At 54.4% G+C, this 15,722-nt stretch overlaps 1 protein-coding gene across 1 annotated transcript in view; it reads left to right on the forward strand.

Moving 5' to 3' along the window:
• The window catches only part of Pebp4 (phosphatidylethanolamine binding protein 4), a 193,097-nt gene extending 178,026 nt beyond the window's left edge, over window positions 1-15,071 (forward strand). The window contains exons 5-7 of the mRNA XM_077109213.1: window positions 2,178-2,223; window positions 4,301-4,417; window positions 14,813-15,071. Coding sequence (XP_076965328.1) covers window positions 2,178-2,223; window positions 4,301-4,417; window positions 14,813-14,961 — 312 coding nt within the window. The 3' untranslated portion in view covers window positions 14,962-15,071. The remainder of the gene's footprint in view (window positions 1-2,177; window positions 2,224-4,300; window positions 4,418-14,812) is intronic.
• Window positions 15,072-15,722: the final 651 nt, after the last annotated feature.

Genomic DNA, 15,722 nt, shown 5'->3' on the forward strand with positions numbered 1-15,722 from the left:
CACTACTCAAATGGCTCAGGACAATTATTTTGACTTCTCTGTACCCCAACTTTCTCACCTTTCAGAATACGGTTTCCTAAGGCCCCTGCCAGGTTTGGGTTCTATGGCCGAATTTTCAGCCTCTCAGGACTGACCAGTGAAGGGAACTTGGCCAGTCAATTTACCCAAGAAGATCACAGTTGCTCTATCCACTCACTGTGTGGAAGCTCTCTACCACTGGGTCCATGTCTGCTCTTTCTGCCAGCAAGAGCCAGTGTCTGTCTATAAGATGAGCTTGAGACTCGGAAGAGCATAAATACCCTCTGTGCCCCAGCAGAGAACAGGGCCAGTGGGGCAGCTGGGAAGGGAAGGCAGGCAGGAAGGGCCAGTGGCTCGCCTCAGTGACCCCACCCCAGAGTTTACATACAGTCTTTGCCAAGCTGGCCCCAGTATATGAGAGGACACTCCCAGGGTGAAAGGGTGGGGGGATGCCTCCCGCCCTGAGCAAGGCTGCAAATCAGACTTTCCACACTGGCCCAGCCCCGGGGACAAGGCTCACTGACCTACAGGCCCCAGCTCCCACCCTCACCACCTCCCTCCGGAGGAGAGAGGCCTGTTTATCACTCTGGGTGGGACCCAAGCCTGTGGGGAATTGAAAAGAAACAGGCAGCCTGGGTTGCCATTGTTTGGTTTAAACAAACCGCTGGCCTGGCCCAGGATGACTGGGAGAGTCTGAGGAGGAGGCTGCAGAACAGAGCTGTGGGTTGGGCTGGCTTCCCTGGGCCAACACCACCCCCCCCACCGCCAGCCCCTGCTCTGGTTCTCTCGATATTGCTAGGGTGGGAAGAGTGGCTGCTAGGCCCCTATTGGGTCCTGACCCCCTCTCGGAGTGCTTCCACCCCTTACTCTCCATCCCTGGCCATATCTGGGCCTGGACAATTTCAGAGCCCAAACTGGGGGGAATCAAGAGACTGCAGAGGAAGTGCCAGCCAGGTAGGGCTGGAGCATGCCACTGTATGTGTGGGGCTGAAGGTGAAGACTGCCTGGGTGCTCACTATCCCTCTAGGGAGGCCAGAAGGACGGAAAGAAGAGACCCACCTGCACAGTGGGAGAGAAAACCAAGTGTGGTGGGCTCTTGGGTGCAGGGGGTGGGTGTCCTGCTCCTTCCTACCAAAAGTGACTTAGACCCAAACTGGGAGAGGGATACTGGCAAGGAAGCTCCAAAGTGAAGACAGTAATGAATGAGCTGCAGCCTAAAGGGAGGTCAGGTAGGTTCTGGAAGGAGCCAGTGGGCACCCAGGGTGGGATCTCACCCCCACCACCAACTCTCCCCCACTACCCAGGTGGGGCCTCCCAGCCCTCCCCTATTCTCCCGCACTCCCATGAGCATCTGCTGGAGGCAAGGGGCAAGAGCCATCCCAGGAAGGGCTGGGTGGAAAGGGGGCCAGGGCACAGTTAGGTGTTGGCAGAATCAATTAAGCACCATGCTAATCACCATCATTAAGGCTATAAAACTCCACACCTAGGGGCCGCAGGGCTCCCTGGCATGGCCCGGGGTCCTGAACCATGGCACAGACCCAGGGGCCCGGCTCCAGTCCCTTTCATCTGAGCATCTCCCAGTCCTGCACAAACAGTAATTAGCGCCCGCCCCCAGGAGCACCTCATTATCCCACAGACACTGGAGTGGAGGGAAGGGGGAAGAGAAGGAGGGAAACTGAGGCCAAAAAACTGCCCAGACCTTGTGACTGAAAGAGCTTCCTCGAGCAAGGCCGTCCAGCCCCTCCCTCTGGTTGCTTAGGATGCTGAAAGTCTCCAAAGTCAGCCAAATTCTCCCTCCTGAGAGGACGGGCTCATTAGCAAGTCCCTGAGAACAATCAGGTGCCCAGATCTACAGGTTGACAATCAAGTGCTGGGCCCAGTCTCAGGGTACAGTGATCATGAGGCAGCCCTTTGGGGAGGGTCCTATCAGGATTTCCCAGAGCTGCCTGTCCTTCACCTCCAGACCACCCTCAGACACCTTGTGTCTTCTCTTCCTAGGCCCCTTGGGGACTCCTTCTAAAGCCCCATAGCCCATCCCCCAGGAGCAGCCATGCGCCTCCTCTTCCATCTTGCTTCGCAGACCCCGGGGACTAAAGCATGGTGGCGCTGGCCTACGCTGCCCCAGAAGTAACCATGGCTCTGTTTGTCTCTCGTTTCAGGGCAATGACATAAAGAAAGGGAATATTCAGGGCCAGGTGCTAACACGTGAGTAAACCCATCAGTGCTCCCTCCCCCAGCCAGGGTCTCGGTGACAGTCATAAGAGTCATAGCAACACAGCTTCCTGGTGCTGCTTTGCCAAGTGCAAACACCAGCCCCAAAGGTCCCTGTACACCCTGATGTCATCTGCACAAATGCCTCACAAGTTTGCTGTTTTAAAGAGAATAAAATAGGAGTAGGACCTGCCCTCCCTTTCTCCCGGCCCCCAGGCCCCTTCCTCGGGTCTCCACTCCCAAGGTGTTCCCTGGACTCCATTTACAGGGGATACTCAGGTGGTGAGCTGGCCGAGGACAAAGTCCTCCTGGTCTGTGAAACAGCAGGGGCTTAGGCCCCACATAGGTCTAGATTCAAATCCCAGCTCCTGGTGGCCTGGCTTGACCTCTCAGCCTCCAGTTCCTCTTCCAGAAAATGGAGATCATACCCACCTGCAGAGGTGGGGGAGGATGCAGATGCCATAAGTGAAGGTTAGGCACCCCAGCGTTTGTGTCCCCCACCCCAGTTTGTACTTCTGGAGGTTCTGAGTGGAGGATTCTTTAGGAAAGCCCTAGTGAGAGGGGTTGTCTCCGTCTACCCTAAAGACATAGCATCAGTGGCTTCCAACTTCAGACTTGTCCACACAGAATCCTGGTCATCTGACTTTGGCAGCAGGGAATATGCCCATCTCAAGGGTACATAGCAACCCCCACGTCCACCAGCCTGGCCAGAAGTTGTCACATCCCACCTGCCCTCTACAAACTCATTCACACAAAGAGATTCTCAGCACCCCATGCTCAGAAATCTTTCCCAGCACTGGCGGTGATTGTGAAGAAAGGCTGATTTACCCAAATTCACACACACCCTCTGCCACAGCCTGGGAGCTCTGGCACACGGGCTGTTCCCATACTCACACCTGCCCCAGTGCAGACCCTAAACCACACAAACTCACAGAGCTCCTGGCACACCCTGCTCTGTTCTCTCTGAGTGTGTGTGCACGCACACACATACACACACACACACACACACACACACACAAACACACATCTGATTTGCGATGGGAAAGATGAACAGTCAGGAATTCCCCTGGCTGTTGGCACACTGAAGGCCCCAGTGGCCGGAAGTACACAATGAGAAATACTTCCAACAGCGCCAAGCAGCCAGTCACTCTTTTGTTTAATGGTCAGGAGAGGAAAGTTGGGGGATGGCCGTAAGTACCACCACTCCCTCCCACCAGCATCCTCACTGCAAACACTCCTTCCCCACCCACCCCAGGAAGATTCTTGGCTCCCGCCTGACTCTCCTCCTTGGAGAGGGAGGTGGAGAGAGGGGAGGGGAGTGGGGGGGCACAGCATTCTTGGAAGGAGGCCCAGTTTAAAAGTTTCAGTCCAGGCCAGCAAAAACCAGGTCCCTGCATAGACTCAAGGGAAGGATAAGAGACATTTCCACCCCACTTTCCCCCCACACCCAAAAAGGCCAGTCTCCCAGAGGGAGAGTGAAGAGGAGGGAGACAAACCTTCTCCCCAGTGCCCCCAGCGCCTATGATCAAACCTTTGAACCCAGTCCCACCCACCCCCGTAACCACTTCCAGATCCTCCAGACCCAGCCAAGAAACTGGCTTCTTTGGGGATTGAGTTCATAAGGAAATGCTGAAAAAAATAAATAAAAATTCACTGCCAAACATACTCACGGGGGAAGATGGGTTTCTCTTGAGGTAGGAAATCCATCTAAATAGACTAGAGCAAAAACAGGACAACACCAGCACCCACTGACCCCGTGAGCCCTGGAAGCCACAGCAGTACCCCAGACCTTCATTCCAATCTGGGGCATTTCCTCCAGGACCACCTTCTTTCCTCCACCACCCCAGACCCCAAAATGGACATCTGAAGTGAAAATACCAAAGGGGAGGTCCTGCCAAACATAATGGCATGCAGCAGGTAAACCTTCATCTGGGGCCGCAGGAAGGTCAGCGGGGCCACGGAAAGACACAGGGGCTTGTTTTCTCGAGTAGCCAGCAGCCTCTGGAAGCAGGAGCTCTGCCCTGGGCAGCAGAGATGTGAGTTCACTGTCTCTCACTTTCTCCACCTGCAGCCTACAAGCCTCCCTCCCCACCAGCAAATAGTGGCTTCCATCGCTACCAGCTGTTAGTCTATCTTCAGGAAAGGGACGAGGGCATCTCTCTTCTTCCCAGTGAAAGCAAATCTCGAGGTAAGGCTTTGGCGTTCTTCACACTGTAGCCAGGGTGGACTCCTGGGTAAAACTGAACCTTCTGACCCCCACCCATGAGCCAAGGAGACTGGGGTCAAAAAGTGGTGTTCTTTGGGAGTGAACCGGAATGAGGGCCCTAAAGGAGACATTGACCTCAGACATGGTCTTCTCCCAAAAGTAAGTCCCAAAGACCAAGAAGCACCCCCGAAACTTTGTGTGGCATGTGCAGGCAAATACCCCACAACACCTCAGCAGGTAATTGTACCCTATAATTGAGGCTGATCTGAGCAAGAGGGCCCTGGAATGCCACCCTGCCGGTCTATCTTCATTGGTGGCTAATTGGTTGGTCTGCCCTGCCATCTGGGTGCTGGGGCAAAGACTTCCTCAGCCACACCCCCTCCACCAGCCTCTCTGAACAGCTCTCCTCAGACACTGGACTGGACCCATTTCCCGAACCTCCTAAAGACTAACCCAACCTGCCTGGCCTCAGTCCTCCAGCCACCAGGGCCAGGAAGCAGGAGGAGCTGTGGAGCTAGCCACAGCAACCCACTGCAGGTGACTCAACTGTGTGAGCCACGCCCCCCCATAGTCCTAGATTTCTCTTGGGGGCATAGGAAATAAAGTCATCCCTATGCACTCTATCACCTCCCAGTTTTAGGCCTGGGAGGGCTGTGTGGAAGGCACAAGTGACATTAGAGGGTACAAAGAGCACATCTCCTAGGCTGTCAGGAAAGTGAGTGGGAGGGTGGATGTCATCAGCCAATTCCTCTCACCCAGTGACCCTGACCAACATCCACCCACCGAGAAGCTGGTGCAGGGATTGTCACAACCCCGATGCCCGAGGCCCCGGAGAAGGGGAATGTGGAGTCCAGAACAGCACTGGCTCAGTCGTATGCCGACCAGGGGCCACCAATCAGAGGCCTCCCAGAGGGCCTTTCCACCCGTGAACCCTCTCCAGGTGCCCTTACACCTTGCCAACCTGCAAATCTCTTTAAATGGCTTTAGCAAAGACAAACTTTGAAGTTTGAATACAGAGGAGGAAAAAAAACTGCATCTTTTCCAGGCCAAGACAAATTTCTCCAGCATCCTGGGAATCAATCTCACCAAAGATATCAGGAAGTCCCTTCCACCAGCTCAGGCACTGTGACTTCCGGGGGCCAGGAACTAGCACCTTTGCCTAGGATGTTCCCACCCCCCAGGGGATTCTCACAGAGTGAGGCAGTGTCTCAGACACTCCCCGTTAGACGCCAGGTCCCAATGCAGAAGCCGGGCATGGAGATGCTCAGACAGGGTCACACCCAAGAGCCTCTCCTGGGTGCTTCCTTCAAAGGGCAGAATGGAGAGGGGAAGAGAGAGGATTAGATGATACCAGGAGGAGCAGTGACAGGGGCCAAGAACAAAGCGAGGCTGTGTATGCCCAAGACACTGCCCACCTTTGCCAAGCTGGGGCTCCTGATCTGATGGCTGCCAACCTCCAGAAAACACAGTGATGACAGGGCCCAGCAAAGGCCACCTGTCATCCTGGGTCACAGGTGGCAAGGCCAAGAGTCTGGATATTCATCAGTCCTAAGACCCTTTATCAATCCCTGTGGACTTTTGCCCAAACCACCATTCCTGTGCACATGTATGCACACACACACACACACACACACACACACACACACACAACCCACCTTCCATTCTCGTGAAAACTTACATCTGGGTGCAGTCCCTTGGGCTCCTGTGCTGCTTTATTTGCTGCCAGAAATGAAAGCAAAAAAATGACCTTCCCAGATGGAAGCTGCAGCCAAGGTACCAGTCGTGCCCTAGGACAGCCTTCCAGGTGCCTAGCCCTGTGCTGGGGGCTTCTGAGAAAACCTAATCCCCACACTCCGGGCATTTTCCCTGCCCTCAAGCAGCTTACTTGGAACTGATTAAATAACAATATGGAGCAACTTGTAATTAAAGTGCTCAGTTATGACCCTGAGGGCACAGGAGATCACCGAGTGGGCTTAGGTCCTTTCCCTTTCTAGGTCCCTCTGTGCTCCAGGACAGCATGCCTCTTCAGCAGGCAGGGAGAAAAGGTGTTTCACTGCAGGGTGAGGAAATATTTCTTCCACTCTCTAGCTAGTGATGTGACTTTGGGGTGAATCAATGATCCTCTTTGGGCCTCAATTTCCTCCCTAGAAAATGAGATGATCATTTGCAGAGGAGCAACAGATATCTGTGGCCCTGAGGCTCCAAGTGAGACAAGGGCTGGACCTCACAGAAAGAGATTCATATCCTTGAGTAAAGGAGCAGGGAGCTCCAGGCTGGGGAAACCGAGATGCAAAGATTTTTATTTTAAATGGGAAGGAAATGGGAAGGTTGTAGAGATTCTTGACGGTCCTGCAGAGAACCTGTAGCATTGGCAGGTAGACCAAGGAAAGCCTTTAGAGATGTTAACAGGAGAAGCCACCCAGGAATGTCACTCTAGAGACAACCAAACTGAGTGATGAGAGAGAGAGGACAGGGGGCCACCAGAGGCAGAGGGATGTGAGGCAGTGAGAGAGAGATTGCAAAAGCAGAAGCAGCAGTCCTTGCTCAACATCACAGTGTAGAGGGCCTGGCACACTCTGCAGCACCTGGGCAGTGCTTGGGGATCTGTGCAGCCCCGGTCTGGACCAGCACTCGAGAGGCCAGGACATGGGGCCCTGCCAATGAATACAGGCCCCAGGACCTGCCTTGGTCTAGTTTTCTTTCCAAGGGAATGGAGCTGTGAAGGGAGGGGAGCATCCGGGATGGCTTCTAGAGACAGAGGGGGAAAGGTCAGGCTGTGGAAGCTGGATAGGGGGCATCAACATAGATGGTTAGCTGAGAGATTATAAGAAACTTTGGCAAAGCGGTTTCGAAACTGAAGTAACCTAAAGGTTCTCAATGTGGTATAGTGTTCAGCTCACTGAAAAAACATGGTAGAGAGCCGGTCTAGAATCATGTTCTAGTCCTAGTCAGACCCCTGCCTTCCCTGGGACTCACGTGTAAATGACAGGCTGAGGGTGAGAAGAGAGCTCAAGATTATTCTAATTGAACCTGTCAGGACCATCTATATAGGTGACAGGGTGGCATTGCTCAAGACCAAGGAGGTGAGATCTCCATAGGATTCCTGTTTGTCCTGTAACTCAGGACAAGTCATGTGGTCAGCAACTGAGGACATTTTGACATTCAAACATCCACTGTGTGACCTTGGACAAGCCACCTTGCATCCCTGGATCTTGATTTCTACCTCATCAGGATGAGGGGCTGGACGAGCTGTTCGCGGCTCAATGACCCAGGACTGGCGTGCTCACTCCTTCCCGGGCTCTTCTCAACTCTGTGCTGCCACACATATGCAGAGAGTGGACAAGGTCTGACTCCCCTAGCCAACTCAACATTTGCCTCCCATGAGGCTTCCTAGCAAGTGGGCCACCAGGACATGGCAAGGGCCTAGCAGGGGTCCAGCTACCCTGCCTCTGGTTAAGGAAGCACCCATGGTCATGCCCCTCCCCCTCCTTCCATGGCCCACATTTCCCAGACCACCCAGGTCCTACATGGTGCCGGGTGCTGGTAGGAGACAAGGGAACCACCTGTCCCTACTTTCTTGGACATGTGTGTCACCGTGGTGGAGCCCGTGGGGAGCTGGCACTCACAAGGAGCAAGGTGGATATCCAAGCGGCTCAAGCAGATGGGGGAAGGACAGGCGGCCCTGGAGCCAATAGGGCCTGAAGGCTGCCTCTGACAAGCGCTGTCCCTGTTGCACTGTCACTGTCCCAAAGGCCACACTCGGCCCCTCAGCTTAGGTTAGTGTTACCTCAGGCCTCCCTATACTAGACTTCCACCTCTGCTTCCTGTCCTTGCTCTGCATCCTCCTCACACCCAAAGTCCCAGCTCTGGCCTCTGGGCTCATCTGATTTTCATGGTCCCCCTACATGTTTGCCAAGAAGCAGCCTCAGATTTGGCCTCTAGATAGAGTTTTGTAGATTGCAGAGGAACAACAGAAGCCGTTGAGGGACCCTGCAAGCAGCCTTCACATGCACCACAGGTTGCCAGAACACCCCTGCTTTATATTCACGTCAAGCCCCCCACAACCTCACCCAACTACAGATTTGCCTGCTGACCTGGGCACACCACTTCTCCATCGCCCAGTCCCGGAAGGCCCTGCCTGCCTTGAGGACACCTGTCACTTCCTTGTGAATATCCACAATACCCCTGGGCTAAACTCTGTTCCCTCTCGGCCAAGCCTGGCGCTGCCCTCTCCTGTTAGTGTCCCCCTCACAGTGTCCCCCTCACTGTGTCCCCTCTCATAACATTCTGTTGGGCCTCCTCGGGCACCTTGCCTCTATCTTTTTTGCCTTGCCACTAAATCCCATTCCGCACCTGTCAGCCTTTCTTCCAGCACGAAGTATAAATTCCTTGAGAGAGGAGCTCACCTCTGCCTTCCTTCCTTTCACCACCTGTCACTGTGCCCAGCTCCCCGCACACACATATGGATCTGAACATTCTCACACCCCCACGTTCGTCAACGTCCTCCAGCACCTGAAGAGACGGCCACCTCTCCAGCACCTGAAGAGACAGTGCTCACAAATGACAGTCTCCAGGCCAAATGTCTTCCCTGTCCCAACCCCGGGCAGGCAGGGCCACCAGCCTGCCCTGCCCTTCACTGAAGCCTTGCCCACCATATTTAGGTGGGCAGGACAGCTGCCACATCTCCTGGGGGCAAACAAGAAAACTGAAGCCCAGAACAGTGAGAGGTAGGATTGACCAAAGGTCTGCAGCTAAGAGCTGACCAATCTTCTTAAATCCTAGGGAAGGGCTCTTCCCACTGCTGCAATGCACCTTCTCCCTCCACCCAGACCACCAGACTTCTGGGCCCCGGGCCAGGGATAGACAGGGAGAATTTGCATCCTGCTGCCCGGAGCCTCAGACAGTCTGTCCTTCCCTCAGGTAAAAAGCTGTGGCTGAGCTCCTGGAGAGCTGTGGTCTGCACCATGCCACACTCCAGTCACCTCACCCAGAGGTGACAAGCTGTGTTCATGATCCTCTGGTGAACGAACTGGGAAAATTCTCTCTCTGTCCCATGATAGATCAAATGCCAAAGCTTGCTTCAGAGCCACTCCTAGACCCTGGGCCCAGGATCGTGCCACAGTGCCTGGGCAGGAACTAGAGGGGTGGCTCGGTTGCCCCCTCACAGGGGCACACAGAAGCCTTTGGAGGGAAAGCTCACTTGTTGCAAAACAGGATAAGGGTGGCAGGCAAGGGTCCTTGGGGTTCTAGGCCAGATGGATTCAGGATTAGAAGGAACAGGCAGAGGCCTGCATACAGTGAGGCTCACCTCAGGGCTCCCAGGTGAGTGAAACATGGGGCATAATGGGGCCAAGGACAGGAGGGCCCCAGAGCCCCAAGCAGCCATCAGCAGTGGGAAGCTTTTGACTGGCAGGAACTCCAGGGACCTGAGGAGCGAGGGGCACGTAGAGTAGAGGGAAGTCTGGAGGGAAGAGGCCCAGAGGGAAAGGTGCCCTGCGTGGAGAGCACCCTCAGACAGGCCCCCTCCAGCTCACACACAGACAGACACAAACACACCCAGCCCACTGCAAAACAGCCCACCCCGCCCGCCGTGACCTCCCATGGTGGTTCACCTGGCCCAGCACCAGACCCCCAGGGACCACCCCTGATCACCGTGTGGGCTTGTGGCAGGCTGCTCTCTTCTGCCTCCGAAGGGCCCCACCCACCTAGCAGGGCCGGTAGGACTAGGGTCCTGGCAGCCACCCAGCTGGGGCCATCTGGGCAACACTCAGACAAGCACCCTGGCTAGAAACTGCCTGAAATCTCTATAGGCATGAGGCAGCCGTCCTGGAGAAGTATGCCCCCATCCAGCCACGCATCAGCTGTCCCAAGGAACGTCAGACAGATCATGGGGAGATAACAGAGAATCCCCAAGTCCCAGCCAACCTTTGCCACTACCAGATGTTGGAGTTGATAACTGGGAGCTACCTTAGCAGCTTTCGGGCCTCCTTCTCTGGCTCCCTTCCCGGTCCTCACCCTCAGCCTCAAGATGGAGAAGGGAGGCCTGGGTGACCTACTTGCTGGACAGGTAGGAATCATCCTTCCGCTTTCCAGTTTTCCTAAGTGCTCTTCTTCAGAGGAGACCTGGTAGCCCCCCCACCACCACCCTGGGACTGCCACAGCCTCCCTGCTCTCTCACGCCAACCACAGGCCAAGAGTCACCTCCTCAGGCCTCTGTCGCCTCTGGAGCCTGCAGGATCAGCCACTCAGCAAATATTCTCCAGGAGTAATCGGATGTGATGGAACGAGGGCTTTTCAGCTCCTGAGTGAAAGTCTCTGGATGTCATTTAATGGCACAAAAAATAAAAGGCTCAGGCCTCCCGCCCACCACCACCAGGACATCATTAATCTCAGGAGAAAGGCATCAGCGCTTCTATCACCGCAGCCAGCTCCAGACGAGCCAGACAAATTACAGACCTGAGCCGGGCCCTGTGTGGGGCGGTTATTAGGTTGGAGTTGAATTCTTGTTGTTTTCTTCAGGGCCACTGTCCCCTGACAAGAAGCAGTGCCCTGCCAAGTAGGAGAGTAGAGCAGGGAAGAGGGTGGCTGCCGTGGTTAGACACGAGTCAGCTGCCCAGGGGGACAGGGCAGCTCGGGGACAGGTGCCCAGGTCCCTCCAGAGCAGGAAGCCAAGCTCAAGGGCTCAAAACCTTGCCCCTTTGTTCTCCAGCCCACCCTTGTCTTCCCAGTCCCCAGTCCAAGTCCCCAGGTTGAGAGGGAAACACTTCAGAGCCCTCAAAGGACAAGTAACAAGTCAGGTGGGAAATGTCCTTGGCAAGTCAGGGGTCAGGAAGCACTGTCCTTTGCTGGTGAAAAGCCTAAGAGTTGGCCCACGGAAGGGCTTGTGAGCATCTGTCAAGGGCCCCAGCTGTTGGCCAAGGCCTCCCTTCCAAGGACTAGTTTTTATTTGTCCTCTGTGGATTGTGTTATGTTAGAAAGTCACTGAGGGCAGGAGTGAGACCGGGTAAAGCACCTCATCCCACTCGCCTGACAGCGGCCCAGGGATGGCTGCCAGTGTTAGCTAAGGGACCCTGCATCCCAGGTCCCCTCAACTGAGCATGTGCATTCTAGCAGAGGAGCTGTCTACGCATTCTCCTGAGCCTGGGAGAATCAGGACAATACAAGGGGGCACATCCCCTTCTCAGTCTCTTGGAGGCCCATTTGGCCCTCACAGGCCCAAGGGAGCTAGCTAGGGGGATCGTGTGATAAGCCAAATTGTGCAGAGCCAGCCCCTCAGATTCAGGACCTGGAAGTAGAAAGAGTGACTGCCAAGACATCCTCCAGAGTCATTTCCAAACATCCAGCCATGGCTGTCCCTAGGACTGAGACTCAGAGAACCAGGCCACCCCCACTGCTGGAGACAGGGGTCCTTCCTTCCACCTGGTGTCTGACGGGAGGTCAGGCACAGAATGTTGGCTCAGAAACGCCCAAGCTTTAAATGAGCTGTCCCCCAACCCACTCCTGCCCAAACATCTCTAGCATCCAACAGCCCTCACCTAAGAAGGTCTCCAGTGGCACTGACCAGCAAGGGAGGGAACGGCCTGGAGGCAGGGTGTGCAGCTGGCTCTGCAGAAATGGGTCCTGCAGGGACCAACCTACACATCAGGCGGCAGCCCTGACTCGAGGAGCCCAGGACATAGTGTCGCTGCCACTGTACAGCTCAAGAGACAGACTGGCAGGCTGTCTTCCCCCAGAGGCCTCTGGAGTGCACTCACCACCCCTGCCCTGTCCCAGGTAGAGTCCAGCCTGGCTGCAAGTTCAGTGGCCCTGGCACAGACACAGCCCTCTTCCTGCGTGGCAGCAGCTTCCCTGCAGCTCGGGGACAGAGCAGTGCCATACAGGAAGGGGCTTTCCTCTGAGCTGCGACCACAGAAGCCACAGCTCCCCATCTCTCCCCATACACCCCTGAGGGCCTGACTCACCCCTCTTCCTTCTAGAACTTGCTCAGGGTCAGTTCCTCTCGCCCTCTGTGGCAGGAAACAGAGTGGTGGGGGGTGTTTAAGGAGTCCTGGGTGAGCCAGGGGAGGAAGTGGCCCGAGGCTAGCCAGCACAGGGCCTGGGTGCCGCAGCTGCCCAAGGAGCCCGAGGACCACAGGGTTGTCGGAAATGGGGCTGGAAACAATCCTGAAGCACCAGGGACAACTCTGAGCTCAGACAGAAGGCAGCTTCTGAGCAGGCAGGCCTGTGCTCCTGTGTGAGGGGAGCCTGGTCTCTCTCAGGGTATAGGGGATTTCTTTCCATCATCTTGCCCTGATCTCGTGATTGGTTTCAATTCCCTCCTTGCCACCCAGGTTCCTTCCTGTCCCACTCAATGGGGAAGGCCCCTTGTCCCCTTGTGTTTGCCACATATCAATTTACCCATGAGCCTTTTCCATGGCATGCACGTGAACACACACAAACATGGACTGGTGTGCACACACATGCACACATGCCAAAGTTTCCCAGGTTCATAGACCAGAATTCCTCTACAGCCATCACAATCCCTGTGGTGCAGAGGCTCCAACCAGACACAGTGCCTCCGAAAGGGCTCTGGAGTGACACAAAGCCACACTATGGAAGCACCAGGGCAGTCAGCTCCCATCCAACAAGCTGGACTCTCTCTGCCCTTTCCCTGAGACACCCCTGCAAGCCCTCATTCTGCAGCTCTCAAGGTCAATCCAAGTACACGGTCACTGAGTCAGATGGGATAGAGAGAACCTGGAAAGACCTTGACCTCATCCCTGCCTCCCAAAAAGTTTTCTCCCCAATAGTGCACTGGGTCCCATCAGAGAGCCAGGGATATACCCAGTCCCCCATAATATGATCCTTAATGTGCATAGTGCTCCTGGGAGAGCACCTGGCACACAGAAGGCACTGCAGAAGTGTCCTGTTGCTGCTATTATTATTATTTGCTTTATTACTATTATTGTGTTTGGGGTTGGGGATCAAAAATTGTCCTCTCCTTGAGAATATCTTTGAAACACCTGGAGAGAGAGGGTAAATGGAGAAGAAGAACATTTGGGTGGACTCATTTTCTTCTTGTTATGAAAAGAGCAATGGGTACACACAGGAGCCAACAGGTGTGGCATTGGTGACCTGTGGCTCTCAGGTGAGGCTTTAAGAATTCCGGGCTGCCAGCCCTTAACCCTCCTCTGTCTGGAGATGATTGGTTTTGACCAGACCATGGCAAATCTGCCACTTGCTAACTTGCTCTGAACAAGGCCTTTCCTGAGTGTTCTCTCCATCCAGAGAAGGTGGCTAGATTTAGACGCCGCCCCCCCCCCAAAAAAATGCAGGATGCAATTCAGTTTCAATTAAATTTGAAATCTGGTTAAACAATGAAAAAGTTTTTAGTCTAAGTATATTCTGTGTAATAAGTGGAACACATAACAGATTATTTGTTGTTTATCTGAAATCCAAACTGGGCTTCCTGTATTTTTCTGGCAACCATCTGCCCAGGGTGCCTGAGGCTCCGGCTTTGGGAAACAAGAGCGTGGGAATGTGCCTCTGACCACTTCCCTCACCTCTCCCTGGTGCTGGTGCCCCAGGAAGTGCCCTCCTTACCCTGCCAGGAGGCCTGTTCACACTCACCCCAGAAGATGTGACCCCTGGTGTGTCGTCTCCCCCTGAGGAGAGCCCCCTTCAAACTGGGCTGCGTGAGTGTCTCCAGGCCCAGCCTGGGAGCATTTCTCCCACACCACTTCCCCCCCAGAATCCAAATGCCATGGCTGCACCTCCACACAGGGCGAGCCCTGTTGCAGGGGGTGGCTGGGGAGCGATTGTAAGAACCAGCACAGACAGCCCCGCCAGTCTCAGCCCCAGCACTTGGGGTGACCAGGTGTGGAGGGAAGAAGCAATGAAGCCTCAGTCGTGGGGTCAGGAAAGCTGCAGGAAGAGGGGGTGGGTGGAGGGGTGATGGGCCCACCTGATTGGCATTTCCTCTCTGTACAGGCAAAGAAGGCAACCTGTGCTAGATATTATTGGTGGTGGTTGTTTCCCAGCTGGGGAGTGAACCCAGGGCCTCTTGCCTGCATGACAAATGCTCTGCACTGAGCTACATCCCCAGCCATGGTATGCTAAATAAGGGGCCCTGGGAAAGGAGTCCCAAGGTAGCCTTGACTTGGTCTGGGATTAGTCCCCAGTGTCCTCTGATAATCAGGCAACTAACTCTGCTACTTCTCAACCGCTCTGCTAGCATCCCTGGCAGCGAGGGGCCAGAAGGCTTCCCAGGAATTTGTCCTCAAAGCCCCACAGCCGGGAGAGTCTGCTTGTTGTATGCCCCCAGAGCTGGCAAATCCCTACCAGCTCCCAGGTGCATGGTCCCTCTTACTGACTCCCTATGCTTATCTGTTCTTCCAGGCTCTTGGAATATGGAAAGTTTTCTGAACCGCTTCCATCTGAGAGAGCCCGAAGCAAGTACCCAGTTCATGACCCAGAACTCCCATGACTCACCAATGATCCAGGCTTTCAGGGGAGGCGTCAGGTATTTCAAGGACAAACCCAAGTAGAGATAACTGCCTGCTAGACCAAGGCTTCAACTTCTAGGCATGTGTCCACATTGCCTACCAACAGATGGAATCCCCTCTGGGTATGGGTCCCTTATCTTCAAAATTAAAAAAAAAAAAAAAATCATACAGGGCTTGATGTTTTGTTTCCTAAACCTTCAAAACCAACAAGGGGAACTCAGCCTGGAGTTTGGGGTTTTCCAGAAATTACAAACGGGTGGAGCAGGGGATGGGTGGACAAGCAGGAAGTGGAAATCCCTAGGCTTGAACTGGTAATGGGTCCCTCAGTCACTGGGCCCTTGAGCAAATCACTCATCCTCCCCAAAACTCTTCCTCCAGCCATGACACTGAGACAGGCAGAAGCAATAAGGGACAATTGGTTGTCACCATGGACCTCTCTAGTTCTGACATGCAGCAGCATTCCCTCAACCAGTATTACCAGCATCTATCCTGTGATAGACAGGGGACTGTGTGGGTAATCAGGTCACACAGGACATGGTGCTGCCCTCAGGGAGCGATAGCCACTGGAAAATTATAACCAACTGTGATAAATACTGTGAGAGTAGAGAGGAGGCTGATTTCTCTTTCTTCTTTGTTATTTTCTTTTAAACGGGGGACTGAACCCAGAAGCACTTTACCACTGAGTTACATTCTCTATCTTTTGCTTTTTTTTTTTTTTTTTTTTTTTTTGACAGAGTCTCGCTAAGTTGCTGAGACTGGCCTCAAACTTGCAATCCTCCTCAGCTTCCTGAGCCCCTGGGATT

This window comes from Callospermophilus lateralis, chromosome 4 (genome assembly GCF_048772815.1).
Source record: "Callospermophilus lateralis isolate mCalLat2 chromosome 4, mCalLat2.hap1, whole genome shotgun sequence".
Lineage (NCBI taxonomy): Eukaryota > Metazoa > Chordata > Mammalia > Rodentia > Sciuridae > Callospermophilus > Callospermophilus lateralis.